This window comes from Apiospora kogelbergensis (genome assembly GCF_038363985.1).
Source record: "Apiospora kogelbergensis strain CBS 113332 chromosome Unknown utg000002l_segment0_segment0, whole genome shotgun sequence".
NCBI classification, from domain to species: Eukaryota; Fungi; Ascomycota; class Sordariomycetes; order Amphisphaeriales; family Apiosporaceae; genus Apiospora; species Apiospora kogelbergensis.
The window spans coordinates 2,178,140-2,198,818 of record NW_027117419.1 but is presented as its reverse complement, the minus strand read 5'-3'; the positions used below and the strand labels follow the sequence as shown (position 1 = coordinate 2,198,818).

The 20,679-nt window shown below is 53.9% G+C and overlaps 5 protein-coding genes across 5 annotated transcripts; 2 read left to right on the top strand and 3 right to left on the bottom strand.

Moving 5' to 3' along the window:
- Positions 1 to 1,754: 1,754 nt before the first annotated feature.
- On the bottom strand, positions 1,755 to 3,110 carry PG998_003580 (histidinol-phosphate aminotransferase; the record flags this gene model as incomplete). Its single annotated transcript, XM_066870398.1, is given in 3 exon segments — positions 1,755 to 2,597; positions 2,617 to 2,962; positions 3,037 to 3,110. The coding sequence occupies 3 exon segments, from the start codon at positions 3,108 to 3,110 to the stop codon at positions 1,755 to 1,757; spliced, it is 1,263 nt and encodes a 420-aa protein (XP_066734148.1).
- Positions 3,111 to 3,736: 626 nt separating this feature from the next.
- On the top strand, positions 3,737 to 5,013 carry PG998_003579 (TPR repeat protein; the record flags this gene model as incomplete). Its single annotated transcript, XM_066870397.1, has 2 exons — positions 3,737 to 4,768; positions 4,822 to 5,013. 2 exons carry the CDS (start codon positions 3,737 to 3,739, stop codon positions 5,011 to 5,013), a joined length of 1,224 nt encoding a protein of 407 aa, XP_066734147.1.
- Positions 5,014 to 5,403: 390 nt separating this feature from the next.
- On the bottom strand, positions 5,404 to 6,606 carry PG998_003578 (APSES transcription factor Xbp1; the record flags this gene model as incomplete). Its single annotated transcript, XM_066870396.1, has 1 exon — positions 5,404 to 6,606. One exon carries the CDS (start codon positions 6,604 to 6,606, stop codon positions 5,404 to 5,406), a length of 1,203 nt encoding a protein of 400 aa, XP_066734146.1.
- A 5,216-nt stretch (positions 6,607 to 11,822) lies between these two features.
- On the top strand, positions 11,823 to 17,138 carry PG998_003577 (DNA topoisomerase II; the record flags this gene model as incomplete). Its single annotated transcript, XM_066870395.1, is given in 5 exon segments — positions 11,823 to 11,891; positions 12,019 to 14,022; positions 14,039 to 15,349; positions 15,404 to 15,679; positions 15,729 to 17,138. 5 exon segments carry the CDS (start codon positions 11,823 to 11,825, stop codon positions 17,136 to 17,138), a joined length of 5,070 nt encoding a protein of 1,689 aa, XP_066734145.1.
- A 1,019-nt stretch (positions 17,139 to 18,157) lies between these two features.
- On the bottom strand, positions 18,158 to 19,537 carry PG998_003576 (uncharacterized protein; the record flags this gene model as incomplete). Its single annotated transcript, XM_066870394.1, has 4 exons — positions 18,158 to 18,589; positions 18,657 to 18,958; positions 19,035 to 19,229; positions 19,480 to 19,537. The coding sequence occupies 4 exons, from the start codon at positions 19,535 to 19,537 to the stop codon at positions 18,158 to 18,160; spliced, it is 987 nt and encodes a 328-aa protein (XP_066734144.1).
- Between the last annotated feature and the right edge of the window lie 1,142 nt (positions 19,538 to 20,679).

Genomic DNA, 20,679 nt, shown 5'->3' with positions numbered 1-20,679 from the left:
GATGACGTTAGCTGAGGCGGCCCCGTAAGAAGACAAGGGACAAAAAATGGGGTATGGGACAAGAAGAGGCTATGTTGTTGGCAATGTCGATGTTGGTGACGATGTTGATGGAGAGGGAGAACTGGACAAGAAGACGGAGGCTGGGCCGTCCATTTACACTTGGTCAGGCTTGTTATTCTTGCCAAAGCCGGACGAGGATTGGGGCTCGAGTAAGCCGAGCGCAATGTAAAGCATGATACACCCGGGGCAGCTTAGCACTTCGTGATCTAGAAGTCGTGGAAGGTTCCACCGAACCACAAAAGTGATGTATCAAATACCTCTGGGAGGGAAGCTGAGGCCCAGAGGTGATCGGTCAGGCAGTGTGTAGCAGAAGGCGTATACGAGACAAACCAATATGACATAGGCCATGCAGCCGTGGCAGGGTGGAAAAATCTTGCTGCGGTCGCGTGATTCCGAAGGGCCATCCAAGTCATCCATGAAACAGAAGCTGCATAGGCCCTGGGTACCCACCAGGATAGGTGGTGAGGAGGCGAGGTAGTACTCGAGGTAGTACTCGAGGTAGTACTCGAGGTAGTGCTCCGTTCCTCTCCGTTCCGTACATACTGTCAGTCACCTGCCAGGCTCGGGAGCCAGTTCCAATGTGGGATGTAGGGCGTGTGCAGTGGTTGTGGGCGGCACCGGCCCACGCAGTTGTTGGGCTGTTATTGGCGCCATGGGGGAAACAAAAGGCCGTGTGCCAAATGGAGGCCCGGGACTTACGGAGAGATGCACTGATACTCATCTTCTCCCCCGCCATATCGCGATGGGAAGGGGGAGTGCAGGTGGCCACCGCCCGCAGATCCCCGTAGGCCTGTCTCTGGAAGAAAACGACAACTGACTCCTGGCGCTCTGCTGCGGTTGCCGAACTGGGAAAAAAGAAAGTTTCGGAAGCTGCAGTCCACCCGCCCACGAATGAAGGCTCGCATGGTATCAGGTATTGACACAAACTGGCAAGCTGGGCAGGACCTCGAACGACTTTCCGGCTGGAAATGGCGCCATTATCGGACGACCGATCAGCAGGCCCCACAAGCCATGCGAGTCGGAGGGGACTTGCACCTCGTCGTCCTTTCCCAACTTTTTGGGTGGCGTCTAGTCACCACCCAGCGTGCCAGCACTCACCACTCACCTATCACCTATCACCTAGCACCTAATCCCCCACCCCAGGCAAAAGAAAAGCCAGAGAGTAGCGAACCATCTCCGGCATATCGACGTCGCCGTCGGCCCAACCAATCCGGGGTAGCCGCGGGCCGATGCATAAGGTTCTGCAAGGTTCTGCAAGCCAACACAACACAACAATCTCTTGTCTATCGAATCGCATTTCGCAGGCATCTTCGTCCTTCGTCTGCGACAAGGCCTCAAGCCAGCCACAAAACACGCATTTGTTCCATCGCTTATCGAGAGACGAGGACATGCCCCTGTCGGCCGTGAAGTGACTTGTACATAGATGCGACAGGTCATGGCGCATGCTGTGCAATCTGGGCCTGGCTTGGTGTGAAAGAACATTACGACGGCAAGCTGGTCTCCAACAACCCACGACTGCTCATCTCGCCTAACAACTAATCTGAATCTGCAAAAGCAAAGATGACAATTCCGAACCGAGGGAAGCAGGGCGACGGTCACTAGCCACGTTGGGCGCAAGTTGCGACATTTACATATCTACTTCGTCTCTGTTGGAATCTACCTCCCGTGAATGTCTCTCCATCGCAAGATGCTCTCTATGCAACCACTCCACTGGCTTCAGCCTCCTTCTTAGCCTCATCGGCCGGGGCCCCATCTTGATTGGCGTGGATCTCGCTCAGAGTCTTCTCGATGGCAGCAAGGAACCTAGTGACTTCGTCTTCGGTGCCCACCGTGATCCGGAGGCACCCGAGACAACCATGCTCCTTACCCCGGAACCGCACCACGACGCCTTTGTTCTCCGCTAGCGTTTCGTACACTGCCAGCGCCGTGACGTTGTCTGCCTCACCTTTCCCATTGAGTATCTCGTACAGCAGAAAGTTGCTCTCTGTGCCTCCCCGCAGCCGGCCGACACCCTTGATCTTGGGAAGCTCCTGGATCAGTCTGTTGCGTTGCGCCACCAGCTTCTCCAGGTTACTCCGCATCGTTGCTACACCCTCGGCCGAGACGGCGTACGACGCCAGTGCGCTAGTCGGGCTCGAGATGTTGTAGGGTGCCTTGAGGCTGTTGAGCAACCGCGCGATAGGCGCTGAGGCAAATGCCGCTCCCAACCTGATGCCCGCCAAACCAAAGGCTTTGGACAGGGTCTGCAGGACTACCAGGTTGGGCCATTCGGCGACCCACTCGGCCATGGATGCACCATCGGGCGAGAAGTCGATGTAAGCTTCGTCGAGCACAACCACGCCATTCCACGTCGGGTGCTCGAGGATCCGCTTGACGTCTTCCTTGGCAAGCAGAGATCCCGTCGGGTTTCCCGGCGAGCAGAGATACACCAACTTGATGTCCTTCTCGTTGGAAAGCGTAGAGCTCACGGCGTCGACATCGATGCCAAACGTCGGCGCGGGGAGCAACGGCACCTTGACCAAGCCCACATCGTTGACCTGAGCCGAGACCGAGTACATGCCGTAGGTCGGGGGGGCAGACCAGGATATGGTCCCGTGCCGGGATGCAGAAGCAGCGGAGCAGGCCGTCGATGGCCTCGTCGCTCCCCACCCCCACGAAAAGGTTTTCCGGGGTGATGGTCTTGGGGGTGTGGTGGTGGGTGTTTCGCAGATTGCACAGCAGCTGTTTCAAATCATGCTGGTGAGGATCCGGGTACCTGTGCAAACCCAACAGATCTATTTCCGGCCCCTTGGTGCCAGTGGATGAGGAGGATGCTTTTTCGACTGCCGCTTTAGGCAATGAGGGGCCATACGCATTCTCGTTTGCGTCCAGCAAGACGTTTGTGCCATCGTCTTTGTAGTCACTAGGCCGCCCGTCAACCCTTGCTGCCAGCAACACGTGCAATTCGCGAGGGAAGTTGTTGAGGTTTTGACTTACTCTCTGGCACATCGGTATGGTTCAAGCGCCAGGATGTTGGCCCTGGCGCAGGTCTGCAAGTTGAAAGGCGACATAACGTTGTGGCAGATTTGTGCTTGTGACGGTCCTCCACCTGAAGATGGATGCCCGCGGCTTAGATTTATGTGTTTCTGAATCCCAATATGTCACTGCTTCCCCGGTTTGATTCCTTGAGTCACGTCGGGAGCGTCTTCCGATGATACGACAGCTCTACAGGTGCAGGTTGGTGGGAGTCACTCATAAACTTCAACGGACGAATAGAGACGGGACAAAGCAGCAGCGCACTGCCAAAAACACGGGGCCCGCTTTCACTGAGCGTCCGACGCCGGCATTGGGGCTCAACTATGCCCGCTACCACTCAGGTACTTGGTGTCTTAGATCGCCAACTCCTGCTTTCTAGCCACCGCAACTCCTGTAGGTACATAAAACTTGGTGTAGAGCAGACGTGACTCCGTGGACCAAACCGGTATAGACATTTCGCTGCTGGAAGAGCTCTGGCAGAGCGTTGCACTCGCTTTCGAGAACTGCGACAAAGTAGCGCGTTAGTACCGGGTGTAAATTTTACTTTACCCTACCCACCTGCATCTGCATCCTATGGAAACAATTGGAGGAGCAGTGAATCTCACAACCATATATCGAGGTTGAATACATCCAACTTTCAACCGCGTATAAGAGAGGCAAAATGCACATTGAGGACATCACCGATGAGGTGGCCGCCAAGCTGCAAGTCTCATCAGAGTCGCAGCAACAAGATGGCTCCACGGCCAATGGCAAGAATGTCACGCCCGCCGTGGCAGGGCCGGGGCTTTCACCTGCTCGCGCCGAGGGCTACAACAAGACAGTTGACGAAGTCGTCGCCGAGCTCAAACAGTCGCCTTTCTTCATGACGGATCTGGAGGAGAATGACGATACAGAGGCCCTGAAGGCACTGGCTTACGAAGGCTCTCCGCTGGACGTCGCCACGGACTTCAAGAACAAGGGTAACGAGTGCTTCAAGGTGAAGGGCTGGTGGAATGCCAAGGAGTTCTACACCAAGGGCATATTGGTACTCGCGGCCGAGGAGCGGAAACGCGCCGCCGCCGCGAGAGGAGAGAAGCTGGATCTGCCACCGACGACGACAAGCAATACCGAAGGAGAAGAGGAAGAGATAGGAGAAGAGGAGATCCAAGAGCAGCGGAAGGTTCTTGAGGCCTCGTACGTCAACCGCGCCGCCTGCAACCTGGAGCTGAAGAATTACCGCAGCTGCTGGCTGGACTGTGCGGGCGCCCTGCGGCTGAACCCGCGTAACGTCAAGGCCTTCTACCGGTCAGCACGGGCGCTGCTCGCTGTAGACCGCATTGCCGAGGCCGACGATGCGTGCGCGCGCGGCTTGGCGCTGGATGAGAAGAACGCCTCGCTCCAGGCTGTGGCACGCGACATCGTCAAGCGCAACGAGCTGGTCACGGCCAAGGCCCGCAAAGAAGAAGAACGGGTCGCCCGCGAGACACGGCGCGACGTCTTGCTGAAGGCGGCGCTCGGGGCGCGTAATATCGCGACCCGCACGACGGAGAAGCCGCCCGAGATGGAGGACGCCAGGATCCAGCTGGTGCCTGACCCGGACGACCCGCGCAGCGCCGTTAGCTTCCCGGCCCTCCTGTTGTACCCAGCCGACTTCGAGACCGACTTCATCAAGGCCTTCAACGAGACCGAGACCCTCGCAGACCACCTTGGCTACGTCTTCCCGCTGCCGTGGGACCAAAAGGAGACTACACGCTGGCCAACGTGGAGTGCTACATGGACACCGTGTCCGGGGGCATCATCAAAGTCGGAAAGAAGGTCTCGCTGCTCAAGGTCTTGTCTACGAACAAAGTCGAGGTGGTCGACGAGGTGGTGCGCTTGTTCGTAGTGCCCAAGGCCAAGGCCGAGGGGTGGCTGCAGAAGTACAAGGAGGATAAAGCCAAGCGGATGGGCCGTGGATAGATCTATGAACTACTTCGAGTCAGTCAAAAAAGTAAAAGTACGAAAACCAAAAAGGTTAGAAGAGAACGCTGGGCCTAATCTAATGATCACTCTACAGTTTGGCATGAGAGTGATGATGATGATGATGATGATGATGATGACAATAATAACATTACAAGTCCAACGTCAGTTTCGACCAAATGCTTTTGCTAAACCCCCTACCGGGGTATTGGAAATGCAACCCAATTTTGCCCCCCCCTGAGAACACATACACATACATACATACACACATCAAACTCCCAAGAAACGCCACAATCTCCGACCCAATGCCGATATTTTCCCTTTCATTCCACCGACCACGCTGAATTTGAAGCATCGCCGCCGCCAACTGGCTTCTTCCTTTCACACCTCTTACATGGAATTGGCCCTCTGCCTTTTTCGAGGGAACGTCACATCCATAGGCGAAGTCGAGGCGGAAGCGACGCCACCCCCCGGCCTTCCACCGTTGCTTCTGGCGACGGTGTCCCGGACGCTTAGATTCATGAGAAGGAGCGCGGCCTTCTTCTCTGGGCCGTGTAGAGGGGTGGCTGTTGCTGCTGCCGCCTCTATAGTGATGGGCTTCTTCTTCTCCTCTTTTAAAGAAGAAAAAGAAGAAAAGGGCGTGAAGAGGGTTGGCGAATGTGAGTGTGGGGAGGAATTTGCCACTTCTTCTCGTTTCCGGCTGCTTTCGAGGATGCGGAAGACCTCGCTATGCTCGTGATCTAAGTGTTCCGCCGACCGTTTACGTGGGGGTCCTCGCTGCGGCAGTGGCACCGGCGGCTGCTGATGACGCTTGATGGGAGGGGCTGTGAAAGGGGCCATGTGTGGCATGTGGCTATGGTGGTGATGGTGGTGGTAGATAGCTGGGCTCGGAGTATGCATCGCAGGAGGGGCCACGTGATGATAAGGCTGCGGGCTGCCGAGTCGAGGTACTGCACTCAGCCAGTGGTTATGGGGATGAGAAGGAGGAGGAGGCGGCGGCGGAGGGACCGCGTCATAGTGGTGGTGGTGATGAGAAGGGTGGGGGTGGGAGTGTGAGTTGGGGTTGTTGACTGAAGTCCAGCTACTCGTTGGGGGTCGCAGTGGCGTGAGGACTTGGATGGGCGAGTACACAAAACGATCATGGAGGCCGCGGTCGGTCGCCGGCGAGACTTCGCCGTCTGTATCGATGCCGTACGGGTTCTCGCTGCTGACAAAAGGTCTCCGCACGCGCAGGCGCGGGTATTGTTGCTGATGTTGTCTGGTAGTGGCGGCGTCGTCGTACCCGCCGAGTCGGATGGGTCGGCGTTGGTGGCGATGGTGGTGGTGGTCTCGACTGTTCGGACTAAGGCCGCCGCCGCCGCTGGTGGACGTGACCATGTTTGAATAGAATCTCCGGAAGTGGTCTGCCTCGCGAGTTGATTGGAGGACGATGGTTGGGTCAATGATCATGCGGCCGTGCTCTGGTGCGTCGGGCGGGATGCACATGGACGGGAACTCTTCGCCGAAGATGGGAATCAAGGCGCCCGCGATACGGTAGCAGAAGGTTGCGCAGACGGCCTTGGCGCAGTCGAAAGGCATCCAGTAGCCTTCCATGCTTAATGTTAGCCTTGATGAGACGACGTCTTGTACAAAACACAAGCATAAGGGAGTTTCTTCCTTACCTTGAGCCATGATCGAACCTCCTGTGATACTATGGGTAATTTCCTTGAGACCCGGGTTCATGTTCAACATCTTGGCGGGAGTTGTCTTGGCAAAGAAGAAAATCAGAGACAGGTCCTCGGCCACGGTTGAGAGAGATGAATGAATTACCTTGGAATACTTGCAACACTTGAAAAAAGGAGTCATGCGGACAAGGCCGACGTTGTAGTCCCACATCACTACATACTCGGTGTCGTCACAGGGGAGCTTGAAAATATACTGAAAGACTAATGCTGTGTGGTTAGATCTCCTTCTTCACGGCAAATGTTTGATCATAGAGCCTCGTGGCGGTTCATCTTTACCTTCAAAGCTCTCCCGGCCAGTTTTCTCGAAAAAGTCCTTTTTGCCGCTGTTGTATGGGATGTGTCGGCAATAATCCTGTATCTTCCCGAGGGGAAAACACCTGGAACTTCCGTGCCTCGCGCAACGAGAGTTCGTCCAATCTCTCGTGCGGCTGGAAGTTGATGGTTCCCTTTGGTTTTCCTTTGGTAAAGACGGCCGCGTCCTTTGCTGCCTTTTGCTTGGGCATGATGGGCCGTTCAGTGAAGGCAGTCTCGTCCGCAAAAGAGTTCGTGGGCGACGATGCTGCCGGACTTGGAGGGAGTCGATGCCTTGAGGGCCCTGACGGGGCAGGGTTAAGAAGAGATGCCACGGACAGCATGGCGGTCAATGGCGAGTGGGGGAGTGTCTTGGAACTGGAGATGGGCAATGCTGCAAGTCGAGGTTTCTTCTGGCTGGGAGTGTACAGCGGAATGTTGCCAAATGGAGAAAATATGCCAGGGAAACTCAGACAGGCAGCGCTTGCAGGATATCGCTTGGATGGGGGCCAAGAAGGAAGAAGCACGACGTTATAAACTAGGCAAACAGCTTGGGAGGGGAGAGAAATAGCAGATAACAAATACTGCTTTGTAAAGAAGACGAGCTGGCTTTGCCACAAGGGGCCGAGATTGCTTCTTTCTTGACTGTATCCAGTCATGCAGCTCCCGGGTGGGACACTTGGCGGTGACCGGCGCAGCCTTGTCGCTGATAGTATTCGGCGCAGCTTTCTTTGTCGACTATGTCTTGGAATCGACCTGTGAGAGTAGAGAAGCCCGTTTGTGTACGCCCACCGCTTTTTGGGGGAATATCGAGTTCAAAGCCAACCAACTGAGTAAGCAACGACGGAGGAAGGGACAGGGCGAGGAGGACGACGAGGGTGGAGCGAGGACGACGAAAGGCGGCCCTTGGAACCATCTATACTGCGATTCTAGCTCGGGGCATCCGGGCCAGGCGAAAGGTCGATTGATGCCCGGTCGGAGGAGCCAACTGTGTGTTCCTCTACGGAGGGTGACGTCTCGTGACCACGATACCCTTTTTTCCTCCCCAGGGCGTACCTGCCATTAATGAACGGACTCCAGAGTACGTACCGGCGACGGTAGATGCAGCTCTGCCCCAGGCTAAGGAAGAGGACGCAAGATGGGGGTGGCAGTCGGATCAGCGGCGCCCAATACACAACATCGAGGTTAGGCAGGTTTCAGTATATTCCACCAGCCCAGGTGCTGGCCCGAAAGGGGTGATCACAGGCGACTGCATGACGCAGCGGATCTGTTGCCAGAGACAACAAATGAGTTTGACACAGCAAATACTGTATTGCCCAAAAAAGGCCCCAAACAGGGATCCGGCTGGTATGAGGACGTGGATGGGCGGGTTTGGCCAGTCTTGACAGAAGCAGCCTGACGGATAGCTGCAGTTAGCGCCGGGGAGGTTACCAGGCTAGACGGGTTTCTGAAGAGAGTAGAACAAAGAGAACCCAGAGATGAGCAGATGGGATCCCAGACAAAGATTGCTTGACTCGACATACGTGTATCTCATGGCCCCCAACCAAATAGACAGGGGGCCATCTTCAGGTCGTTTTTCTCTGCTGGCTGCCAGGGACTACTCTACTGGTCATATATCCAAGAGCAACGGAACGAAGGGGGGACATCGACGCAGACCGAGATGTCTTATGCTGACCGCCCCCCGCCCCAGAGGATGGCAGCTGCTCTCCAGCGGGAACCCCAGGTGTGCTTATCCGGGGCAGATATTTGACTCCCAACTCGCCTACAGAAAAGGGTGCCCTCTGCGGCTCCTTCGAGATTGCTGGAGGTTGCCGGTGTTCCCAAAGGGCGGTCCAACAGAGCGAGTGGGCAGGTGGCTCTAGCTGATGCGGAGATTGCAGTAGTCACAACATCGACCCATGTTTTCCCCACGAGCTGAGATGCGTACAAGCATATAAAAATGATCCGAATTGGTCACAGAGAGCGGAAGCCTGTCCGTCTCTGAAGAGGCCGTGCTCGACCTTCGTGACAGGACCCGTCTGCTCAGCCGAAAGAGGCCTTTCCCATGGCTTACAGAGGTTGCGGAGATCAAATGACCTGTTGCAAACCAACTCTACATCGTTTCTTCGCAAAGGAACAAAGCAGTCATTATCGTTCGATAGCCTCTATTCTACAAACAATAGCTCAAAGAGGGAGAGTTGTGGCTCTCAGCCATCTTTAGCTTCAGATGTACAGTGGCAAACTCCTTGCATGTTTGTTTACATGCCCGTGAGCCCCTGAAGCAAAAAAGTGACGATTTGTTTAGAGATGGTCTCCGCCATCTCCCTTCCCAGTGAGACTACGCCAAACGAGAACATCAGAGAAGGGTATTCTCGAGTCACAGCTCTCAGGTGGTTACCTATCTTTAAGCAGGGTCCCAATCGCACTGAATCTGCACCGTCCCGCGATAGGACAGAACCTCCTAAACGATGCTAGCAAATCACGTCGTAGGCAGCTAATGCCTACAAACGGAAACGGCAGGTGGGGAGAACTCACATTGGACAGAGCACAGCACAGTCAAAAGAAGGCTAAGGGGGTCGCGAGAAGTAAAGCATACCTACAAGCTTATTGCCCGTGTAATTGTTCGTGCTATCTCCAGTGCAAGTGTCAGTGTATGTGTGTATGTGTGTGTATGTATATGGGATGCCACGATGATCGTTGTGCGGTGTGAGACGACGGCCCCACCAGTTCGCATGGCTGAACCATCTTTGGAGATTTGGAGATGAAGCCGACTGAGTGTGTATACATGTATCCGGATCACCCTATATTGGATACGGGAGAAGGATGAGTGCTAGGTAGATCCATGAATCATGGATCCGATAGTCGGGAGTGGGCAAATTTGAAGAGAACAAGGAAACCCAGAAGGAAAGAAAAAGAGGCAGATGGCATTCGACGAACAATCGATCGGCTTCTCCCCGTGAGCTCGCCTAGACAACTCCCTCCTGTCATCCTATGTCGTGTCACAGCGAGCGACTGTACAATCATCTGAAACTTTCCGCAGCCAGATGTAGTCACGTAGATTTTTGTTGCAGGTCCCTGCCGGAGACGGCCTGCCATCAGAGTTGCTGCTGCTGTTCTGATGAGAGCTGGGTGCGACGGTACGACAAGCGCGGCTGTGCACAGTGACTTCGGGAAATTTCTTGCTCTTTTCAACTTCGGGAGCATTGGTAACCGCGTAACGCGAGATGACGGACGATAAACTGACGCCAATCATTTCCAGGATGAACCCCGGCATGCCATGTGTTATGGGCGGACAAGCAAGCATGGAAGGTACATGGATGGGGTTGGTCCGTCGTGATATGTTGAGCATGGAGGGGGCAGACTCACCAGTCGGGGGACCTAGGCGAGTTCGGATGCTATTTCTCGATGCTGGGGAGCTGAGTTAGTGTTTCAATTGGTTCAATGGCCGACCCAAGTACGCAAATACGAGACAATCATGTCAAGGACGCCTGTCATGTCTGATACCTGAGAAACGATATACCCCAGCCATGCAACAGCGGGCCGGGTTCAGCAGCGGATATGTCAAATTGGTCGGCCAGACCGAAGATCTTGGCCCTCCACACCCAAGCCAAACGCAACATCGAGGCTGGGCCAAGTGATATGTCGAACATCTATCATCGCCCTTGAGCGCCCAAGATGTGCAGAGAAGTGACAGAATGGTGCTGTTCAGGTCGACGACATGTCCATGCTCCTACAGAGATATATAAGTCCAAGCTAGGCCAAAGCAAAAGCAAAACCGGGAAGGGGCTCACGATCGCCTGAATTAAACGAACATTGGCACTTCCCCATTCGCTGAAGCTCGAGCACTCAAGCTTGCCCTTCTTTTGTTCTCTCGAATACCTCAATATGCCCTGTCTCTGTTTTCATGGAGCTGGAATATGTATAGCGATTTGAGGTACGAGTATTTCGTTTCGAAGAGTGCAAGGGAGAGGTTGACTCGATGTGTAGGCCTTGGCTTTGGGGTATGGCTTGCCTTGGTGTGTGGTAGGTGGGAATGCGCCGGCAACATGCTGCGATTCATCGACTACCTACATCACATCACGGTGGAGATCACGTAACACCAAACAAGTCGTGGCTGCAGTTGGCTGAGTTGGCTGAGTTGGCATGGCATGTATAAGGCGAGCAGTGGAATGACCCTCCTCAGTGCTCATGAGCCCATGCCGTTGCGTCCTATTTGAGATGCACGATAAGAGAATGATCGATGAGCGGAAGGAGCATTGGAGGCAGATGAGATCTGGCGGGGCTAGTCCCAACAAAGCCTAGTCCACACTGGCAGGAGTTATCGAGGCTGCAGCTGCAGTTGCAGCATCCAGCCAGCATCCAACAACGGCTGCCACTGCGTCTTTCCATCTATTCTTTCCGCTACGACTCCGTACAGACGCGCTTGACAGCTTAGCGGGCGCCTATTCCAGCCTGTCACGACGCGTTGACTCCACCGCCACCAGTTGTTTACTCGGCCGCCCTGGACCCTGGTCGGGTCTATCAAAACCCAAATAAACAACAACCCACCATCACCACTAGAAGCCTAGATCTGATTTTACAGGTGGTCGATATCGCGACTGTCGCCGAATCAGCAGACGGCCACATTCACTTCGATCTCTACCCAATCGCGCGTCTCAACGCACACGTCTGCGCCGCTGATGAAGCACAAGCACAACCATTCACTTCGCCCCAACTGCTCCCTTCGTTCATTAGCCACCTAACATCCCATTTTTCACCTTTACCTTTTCGTACATTCACACACCCAGCAGCATCGCGCTGCTCCCCACAAACAGCATGGACTCCGATATCATGGACGATTCCGTCTTCGACGAGAACGAATCAGACGGATTCTCGCCCGAGCCCGTAAGTTTGCGACCCAGATCGTTGTGAACATGCAGTCCTTCGCCAGTGCCGCTTCGCCAGTCTGCAGCACCACCTACTCACACCGCGTTGTCCTTGAATGAACAGAACTGATTTAGCTGCTGCACAGAAACCCAAGGCCAAGCCTGCTGTGAAGAAGGCCGCTGCTAAGCCTGCTGCCCCCAAGAAGATGGTCCAGACTACTCTGAAGGCCCCCAAGGCCGCGCCCAAGAAGCGCGCGAAGCCCACGAGCGACGACGAAGATGACGCGCCCGACAACTCGGACTTTTCCAACACGCCGCCCAATGCTAAGAAGCAGAAGAAGGCGCCCGCAGCCAAGAAAGCCTCGACCAAACCGCTCGAGGAGATTGAGAATGATAGCATGGCGCTCGATGACTCGCCCGATGCCAAACCTACCAAGAAGAAGACAGCCACGGAAACCTATCAGAAGCTGACACAACTTGAACACATCATCAAGCGGCCCGATACATACATTGGTTCAGTCGAGCGTACTGAGCAGCACATGTGGGTTTTCGACAAGGAGACCAAGCAGATGAAGTGGGACAAGGTTGGCTTCGTCCCAGGTCTGTACAAGATTTTCGACGAGATCATTGTCAACGCTGCCGACAACAAACAGCGTGACAACAAGGGAATGACCTACCTGAAAGTTCACATCAACCGGGCAGAAGGCGTCATAACCGTCGAGAACAACGGTAAAGGTATCCCTGTTGAGAAGCACGAGAAGGAAAAGGTCTACATTCCCGAGCTCGTGTTTGGTCATCTTTTGGCTGGTTCCAACTTCGACGATGACGAGAAAAAAACCGTTGGTGGTCGAAACGGTTACGGTGCCAAGCTCTGTAACGTCTTCAGTACCGAGTTCACCCTGGAATGTCAGGACTCCAAGAACGCCAAACGGTACAAGCAGACATGGCATAATAATATGGGCAAGATGGATCCTGCGAAAATCACCAGCAGCAAATCAGCCGATTTCGTCCGCGTAACGTTCCATCCCGATTTTTCTCGGTTTGGTATGCCTGATGGTATCGATGAAGACCTCGAGGCTCTGCTGTACCGCAGAGTCTACGACATGGCTGGCACTGTTACCGGCATCAAGGTCTACCTCAACGATGAGCACCTGAAGCTAGATTTCAAGAAGTACTGCGCCATGTACGCGAAGTCGATTGCCCGAGAGAATGGCGAGGAAGGAGCCGAGGCTGCTGCCACCGTCATCATGGAAGACTCCAAGGGCCACCCGAGATGGGAGGTAGCTTTTGCTGTATCAGACGGCTCTTTCCAGCAAGTATCATTTGTCAACTCCATTGCCACGACCTCGGGTGGTACGCACGTCAACTATATTGCAGACAAGATCTGCGACTCTCTTCTCAAGAACCTCAATAAGAAGAAGAAGGGCCACGCTCTGAAGAGCAACCACATCAGGAATCACATTTTCGTCTTCGTGAACTGTCTTGTCACCAACCCGGCCTTCACGTCTCAGACAAAAGAGCAGCTTACAACCAAGGCTAGCCAATTTGGCAGCAAGTGTGAACTGACTGAGAAATTCTTGAAAGCTGTGGGCAACACAGAGGCCATTAACAATATCCTCCATTTCGCCGAACAAAAGGCAGACAAGCTGCTTGCCAAGAGTGACGGCAACAAACGGTCTAGAATCAGCAACGCCAAGTTGGTTGATGCTAACTTGGCTGGAACTAAACATGGCCACGAGTGTACGCTTATCTTGACAGAAGGTGACTCGGCCAAGAGTTTAGCTGTGGCCGGTCGCGCTATTTTGGACCCTGATCGTATCGGAGTCTTCCCTCTTCGAGGAAAGATGCTCAATGTCCGTGATGCTTCAATCGACCAGATCACCAAGAACTCGGAGATCCAGAACATTAAACAATTCCTTGGCCTAAAGCATAAGCAGACCTATACAGACACCAAAACCCTTCGCTACGGCCACCTCATGATCATGGCTGATCAGGATCACGACGGTAGTCATATCAAGGGTCTCCTCATCAACTTCCTGCAGGTTCAATTTCCATCGCTGCTCCTAATTCCTGATTTCTTCCAAGAGTTTATTACCCCCATTGTCAAGATTTGGCAAGGCCCCAACCCCAAGAAGCCCCCTGAAGTTGCGGTCTTTCTTCACTCAGCCGCAATATGAGGAGTGGAAGGCTGCACATCAGGGCGAGGTCAAACGGTGGCAGTACAAGTATTACAAGGGTTTGGGTACCAGTTCGAACGAGGATGCCCAAGTATACTTCACCAACCTGGACGATCACATGAAGGGCTTCGATGTCATGAAGCCAAATGAGGCCCAACTTTTCGAGCTCGCTTTCTCCAAGAAGAAGGCCGATGCGCGAAAGGAATGGCTAGGTAACTTTGTACCCGGAACATACCTGGACCACTCTACGAAATCCATTACGTACGATGATTTCGTCAACAGAGAGCTGATCCTGTTCAGTATGGCCGATAATATGCGATCGATTCCGTCAATGCTGGATGGTTTCAAGCCCGGTCAGCGCAAGGTCGTCTACGCCTGTCTGAAACGCAATCTGGTCAAGGACAAGAAGGTCATTGAATTGGCTGGTTACGTGTCAGAACAGACGGCTTACCACCACGGCGAAATGTCACTGCAGCAAACCATTATCGGCTTGGCCCAGAACTTTGTTGGTTCCAACAATGTCAACGTTTTGGAACCCAGTGGTAACTTCGGTTCTCGTCTAGCGGGAGGATCGGATTCCGCCAGCGCTCGTTACATTCATACTCGCTTGTCTCCCTTTGCCCGCAAGATCTTCTCGCCGTTGGACGAGCCCAACCTAGAGCAATGGGTGGAAGATGGCAAGAAGATTGAGCCCAAGGTCTACGCTCCTATCATCCCCATGGTGCTTGTCAACGGTGCCGATGGTATCGGAACCGGTTGGAGTACATCTATCCCCAATTACAACCCTAAGGACATCATCAGAAACATCAGGCGGCGCATGGGACGGCTGGATGGCCCTGAAGAGAAGCCGTTCGAGCACATGAAACCTTGGTTCCGAGGTTGGAAGGGAGTGGTTGGCGAGTCTCAAGACGCGAACAGATTTGTATTCAATGGTGTCGCCGAGGCGAACGAGAAGACTCGTGAGGTCACCATTAGCGAACTGCCAATCCGCATGTGGACAGATGACTTCAAAGCCAAGCTGGAAGAGGTGATCAAGGGCGAGAAGACGCCCTCTTTTATCAAAGATTACAAGGAGTTCAACGACCACAATAACGTCCACTTTGAGATCCAGCTGGACGAGAAACACTACGATGCGGCTGTCAAAGAAGGCCTCCTTGAGAAGTTCAAGTTGACGAAGCAGATTGCCACTTCGAATTTGGTAGCTTTCGATTCACGCGGCATGATTCGCAAGTATGAAAAGGTGGAAGAGATCCTTGAGGAATTCTACTTGTTCCGCCTAAAGATGTATAAGGAACGCAAGGTACGCTTCCCTGCTTGTCCGTTTGCCATTGATGACTATGCTAACTAGTAACAGGCGCACTGGCTTGGGGTTTACCATGCCGACTATCGTAAGCTTAAGAACCAGGCTAGATTTGTCAAGGAAATTATGGACGGCGATCTTGTTGTCAACCGAAAGAAGAAGCAAATTGTTGTTGAAGAGCTTCGCGATCGCAAATACGAGCCATTCCCCAAGTCGACCAACAACAACAAAAAGACGAAGGCAGATGAAGACGAAGTTGATGCCGAGGGCGACGATGATGCCGAGGTAGGGGCTGACGATGATGCCCGCGACTACGATTACCTTCTTTCGGTATGTTCAAAGTCCTAATTTGCACGAATCCAAGACTAACGTGATGTAGATGCCTATTTGGTCCTTCACGCAAGAACGACTTGACAGGCTCAAGGAGGCGATCGCCAAGAAGAAGGGCGAGCATGACGACCTCGAGGCTCTTAGCGAGAGAGACTTGTGGTGCAGAGATCTTGACGAGTTCGAGCTTGAGTGGCAGGCTCAATTGGACCTCGATGCCGAGATCAAGACCAAGATCAACAGGATGGGCCGTCGTGTGTCCAAGAAGATCGGCGCAGGTCGTGGCCGAAAGGCCAAAGCGACTGAAGATGACGACTTTGCTCCTGTGAAGTCCAAGGCTGCCAAGGCCGCCGCTAAGCCAAAGGCGAAGGAAATTGTCAAAACAAAGACGAATCCTCAAGCATCGTCACAACGATTTGCGGAGAAGTTTGCACCGGTCAAGAAGACGACTGATGGTGCAGCTGATGAGTCGGACGCCTTCTCTGACGACGATTTTGCCGTACTTAAGAACAATCCTTCCAAGAAGGCCGCCGTCGCCGCCCCTGTTCCCAAAGAGGAGGAAGACGACTCTGAGATGCAAGAGATTTCTGCACCACTCCCCAGCCGTAGCAAACGGGCCGCGGCTGCCAAGGTCAAGTCCTTTGTGCTGGATGACGAGTCTGAAAGTGATGACGACGACGACAACATGCTAGGCGATGTTGGTGCGCTGGTCAAAGGTATCCCTGGCACCAGCGATAATTCCGGGGAGAAAACTGGCAGGCTTAGCCTGTTTGCTATGTCGCGACCCGAGAGTAGCAACAGCGCAGCCCCGAAATCCAAGGCCAAGTCGAATAGGACTTTTGACTTCGACTCCAATGACGACACCAACTACGAGATGCTGGCCAGGTCAAGCCCTCACAAGACGGTACGCAACGACGTCGACTCTTTCCTGAGTGACGACGATGATATGCCTGTTGCGAAGCCCGCCGCCTCTAAGCTGAAGTCGTCCACATCTTCCGTGGAAGAGAGCAAGCCCAAAGCCCCAGCTCCCGCAGTCAAGAAAGCGGCTCGTGGCCGTCCCGCAGGCACCAAGGCCAAGGCCAAGGATGACGACGTGCCTGCGCCTGCCCCAGCAAAGAAGAGGGCTGTAGCGGCGTCCAAACCCGTTGAGCTATCTCCGGCCGCCAAACTATACGCCAAGAAGAAGGGCGTGGAAAAGGCCAAGCCGAAGAAGGGCGCCTATGACATGGATGACGACGACGATGAGGAAGACGACATTGCCATGGCGGATCCCGATTCGCCTCCGCCTCGCCCCGCCGCTCGTGGTCGACCTGGTCGTGCGGCTGCCGTCAAGAAGAAGCCCGTCTATGTCGTCGACGATGATGACGAAGATGACGAGGAGGACGACACCATGCAACTGGACGATGACGCGGGCGCGAACGATGACGAGAGCGATGACTTTGATATGGATGACTCCGAATAAGGCATCTACTTACGAGGCGGGCAATCTGTACATTTCCTTGCTATTTCCTCTTTTGGCTCCTCGAGTCATCACGAAGTATCATGAGCGTATCGATTCACTTTTAACTTTTGATCCTGCCTTCTTATTTTATTTTAACACTCAGTATCGTCAGCTTTAGGGGAGGGAGAGACGAGAGAGTTTTGTTTTTGTATTTATAGTGGCCTATTTGGCACATTCAAGCAATAAAGATGCCACGCTTCCCCCCCGCAACCTTTGTGTACCCTCTACCCCTGAGCAAGTGTGTGAACGATTACCGCTGAATTCCAATTCGGGGTGGGTTTCGCTTATGGAGTGAGTACTGCGGCCAGTGGATTCCAAGAAAGGCCCAGAGCTCCTAACATTTGTCGGAGTAAAGAGGGCACGTACAGGAAGATGAACATAGCCCAAGTGTCTCGATCTACGTAAAGGTACCTTGGGCCGTTCCATTAGCTTGATATGTTGAGAACGGTACCCGCCCTGATGTCATTTCCAAGGCAGTTGATTGCATGTTTGCAGATACCGAGTTCGTTGACAGAGCGAACAGACGAAGCATAAGTAATAACAGGAATAGATTATAATATCACGCCTAGTCACCTATCTCACAAACACCTCATACCAATATAGCAAGTACCAATCTTATTCCTCGCCCGACTGTGCGCATCAGCTTACAGTCCTTTCTCTTCCGAAATCAGAAACAACCCGTTTGTGTCGTCATCAGGAGTCATTGCATTGTCATTGCCCTTAAGCCCTAAATTCGTCCGGCCACTTCCCCATGGCCAATGACATGCCAAGGAGAGTCGTCTGCCCACGTTATCGAAGCCTCCATCAAGGGACTCGTAGTAAAGTGGGCAGTATCTTCATAGGAGTCTATGCCGCGACGTCGTGGCGGATAAGCCGTGCACCAACCCCACGCAAAAGACCGCGGGGTGGTCGCGTTGCACTATCATTTTATTTTGTGTACAGAAGGAAACGCCCTCGGGGAAAGTTGACTTGTCGAGCGTCTAAGAAAGCAGAGGCTCCTGCTCGAGCTTAACGTCCAAATCCGTCTTCAAGTCGTCCTTGGGAACCGCGGGGAACTCGGGCGCGTCCTTGGGGGCCTGGGGGAAGTCGGTTTCGGTAGGAGCGGGCTTCTTGGTGGCAGCAGGAGAAGTAGATCGGCCGCGGATCATCTCCTGAGCCTTAGCAGTGTAGTCACCCATGTACTGCTTGGTCATCTCAGCGGCCTGGGCGGTCTGCTTGCTGGCGACCTGGCGAATCTGCTCCGTCTGCGAGTTGACGACATCAGAGGCCTGCTTGAGGTAGTGGTCGATGAGCTCCTGGTTGGTGGCGTAAATCAAGGGCACGAAGAAGACCAGGGTGGTGGCAATCAGGGCAAGTCCCCAGTAGGGGACGATCTTGACCAGGTAGTAGGACAGGAAGGCACCGACGGCGGCCTGTTGTGGGTTTAGGTTAGCATTTGACGGACAAAACACCCCCTCGTTTTTGTTGTGGGATACCTACAGCTCCAGAGGCGAAGACATTCTCGGCGAAGAAGATGCGCTGGGCCTCGATAACGAAAAAGTTGACGAGCTCGTGAACGTCACCGATCATGGAATCGAGCGTTTCACGGGGAATCGTGTAGTACTTGCGGGGTCGCAGCTGGGTGGCCAGACCCTGGTGTAGGATGGCCTTTCCGGCAACCTCGGCAAGGACTGTGACGCCCAGGGCCATCCAAGTAAGCTTGAAGCTGTACCGCAGGAGATCGAGGTATCTAGCCACAAAGATCACCGAGACGACGCTGGCGTAGGCGATAGCAGAGGCACCTGTCGGATAGATTCGGTCAGATTAGCTGGAGATCCAAGGTATACATGAATCGCAAATGCGGCCATGATGACGTACGAGGGTTGTTCCACGACAGCAGCTCGGAGAAGAAGGAGTGGTAGTGCGTCAAGGGCTGGCCGGTCGCAGCGGGCTGCAGAGGCGTTTGGCGGGAGGCAGCGAGGTTGGAAAGCTCCGAGGTGGTCTTCGCAGACTGGTCCTTGACGTTCTGGGCAACGGGGCCATTCGAGAGCTGATCATAGGCGGCTTGAGCATCTGCAGCGAGGAAAAACGTTGGTCAGCCATCTCCCTGTACTGTACTCTACTGTATCCTGACATCATGATGTTGCGGCAGGCTCCGGAAGAGCTTCTGCTGTGTCTGAGGAGGCGGCACTAGTTTGAAACACTGGACGAGATGGTTAGCGAACGTGTTGGTCTACAGCCCGTTGCAGAAATGGGCGAGGAGAAGAAGGGAGCAGAAAAGCAGCAGAGGTGAGGATTGTGCGGCGTCCAAGACTTACCTTACTGCCCTTGATGCTGCTGCCCATGGTGTTGCCACCGTTGGTGGTCGCAGTATCGGCCATTGCGATGAATTGCGAGTCTGTCTATGTGGTATGGATGTGTATTGCTGTTCTGACGTGAAGGAAGCTTGTGGCCAGGGAACCAGAGGAACGTGTTGTTTTCGGGCTGTTTGTTGGTCTTTGTTCTTTCAGATTCTGAGGAGGGAGCAGCAGCAGAAAGGAAGTAAGGGGGTTGCAGTTACAGCTGGGGGAAAGGTAGGTTGAGAGTTGTGAGAGTTGGGAGAGGGAGAGGGAGGAAGGGTGAGTGGTTTGGACTGGCTGGTCCGTCTGTGTGTTCGCAAAAGATCTAAGATGCAATTTTAGCGTGATTCACAAACCAGGCAGGGGATGACCTCACGTTTTCGATTGGTTTTTTTCTCTCTCTTCCCTTCTGTTCTAATATTGCTTTCTCCCCCGTTGCTGTCCACTTTCTGTATCACTGAAGTACCTACAGGCCCAGGACCCTGCCTGCCATCAGCCCTCAAGTACCTACCTGGCTCTTTGCTGGGCTATCGCCCGTCCGCCCGCCCACTTACCCCCCATGCTGCTTGCTAGCTGGTCCGTCCCTCCTTATCAGTTGCGGCAAAGCTAGAGAAAGCTCCTGGCCGAACTGCTACTTCGCTGCTGACCTACCTGCATTCTACATACACGGGCACAAAACATGAAATCGGAAAACCCCAGAACCAAGACACGCAACGCACTCAGACTCAGGGACGGACAGATGGATTGACTGCCTGTCTGGCTGTAGCTGCGTGTGTTCCAGCCTCCCGAAAAAAGGGAAGTGATTGGGTTTCGACTGCGGTTGCTTCAGGCCGGATTGCGTCAAGGGGCCCCGCCCTAGGCTAGCTCTTCGCGTGTGACGACATGCCCAACCCGTCGATTGCAGCAGCTCATCATAGAACATAGAATTTACACAGCAATATGCTCATTCCCAGCTTTTCCGTGGCGCCTGCCCGGCCTGCCAGCTACGTAACCTCCCCTTCTTACCGGGCCTTGCTTACATCTTGGATACGTAGTGCACACGACTAGCTGCCTGGTTGAGAGACAAGCCACAGGCACATTGATCCAAGTAAAGAACACGTTGCGTGTCAGTATGCACATATGCAAAATAGACAGACATATGTAGCGATAGAGAGTGCAAACTTCAGTTGAACGACCAACCAGCC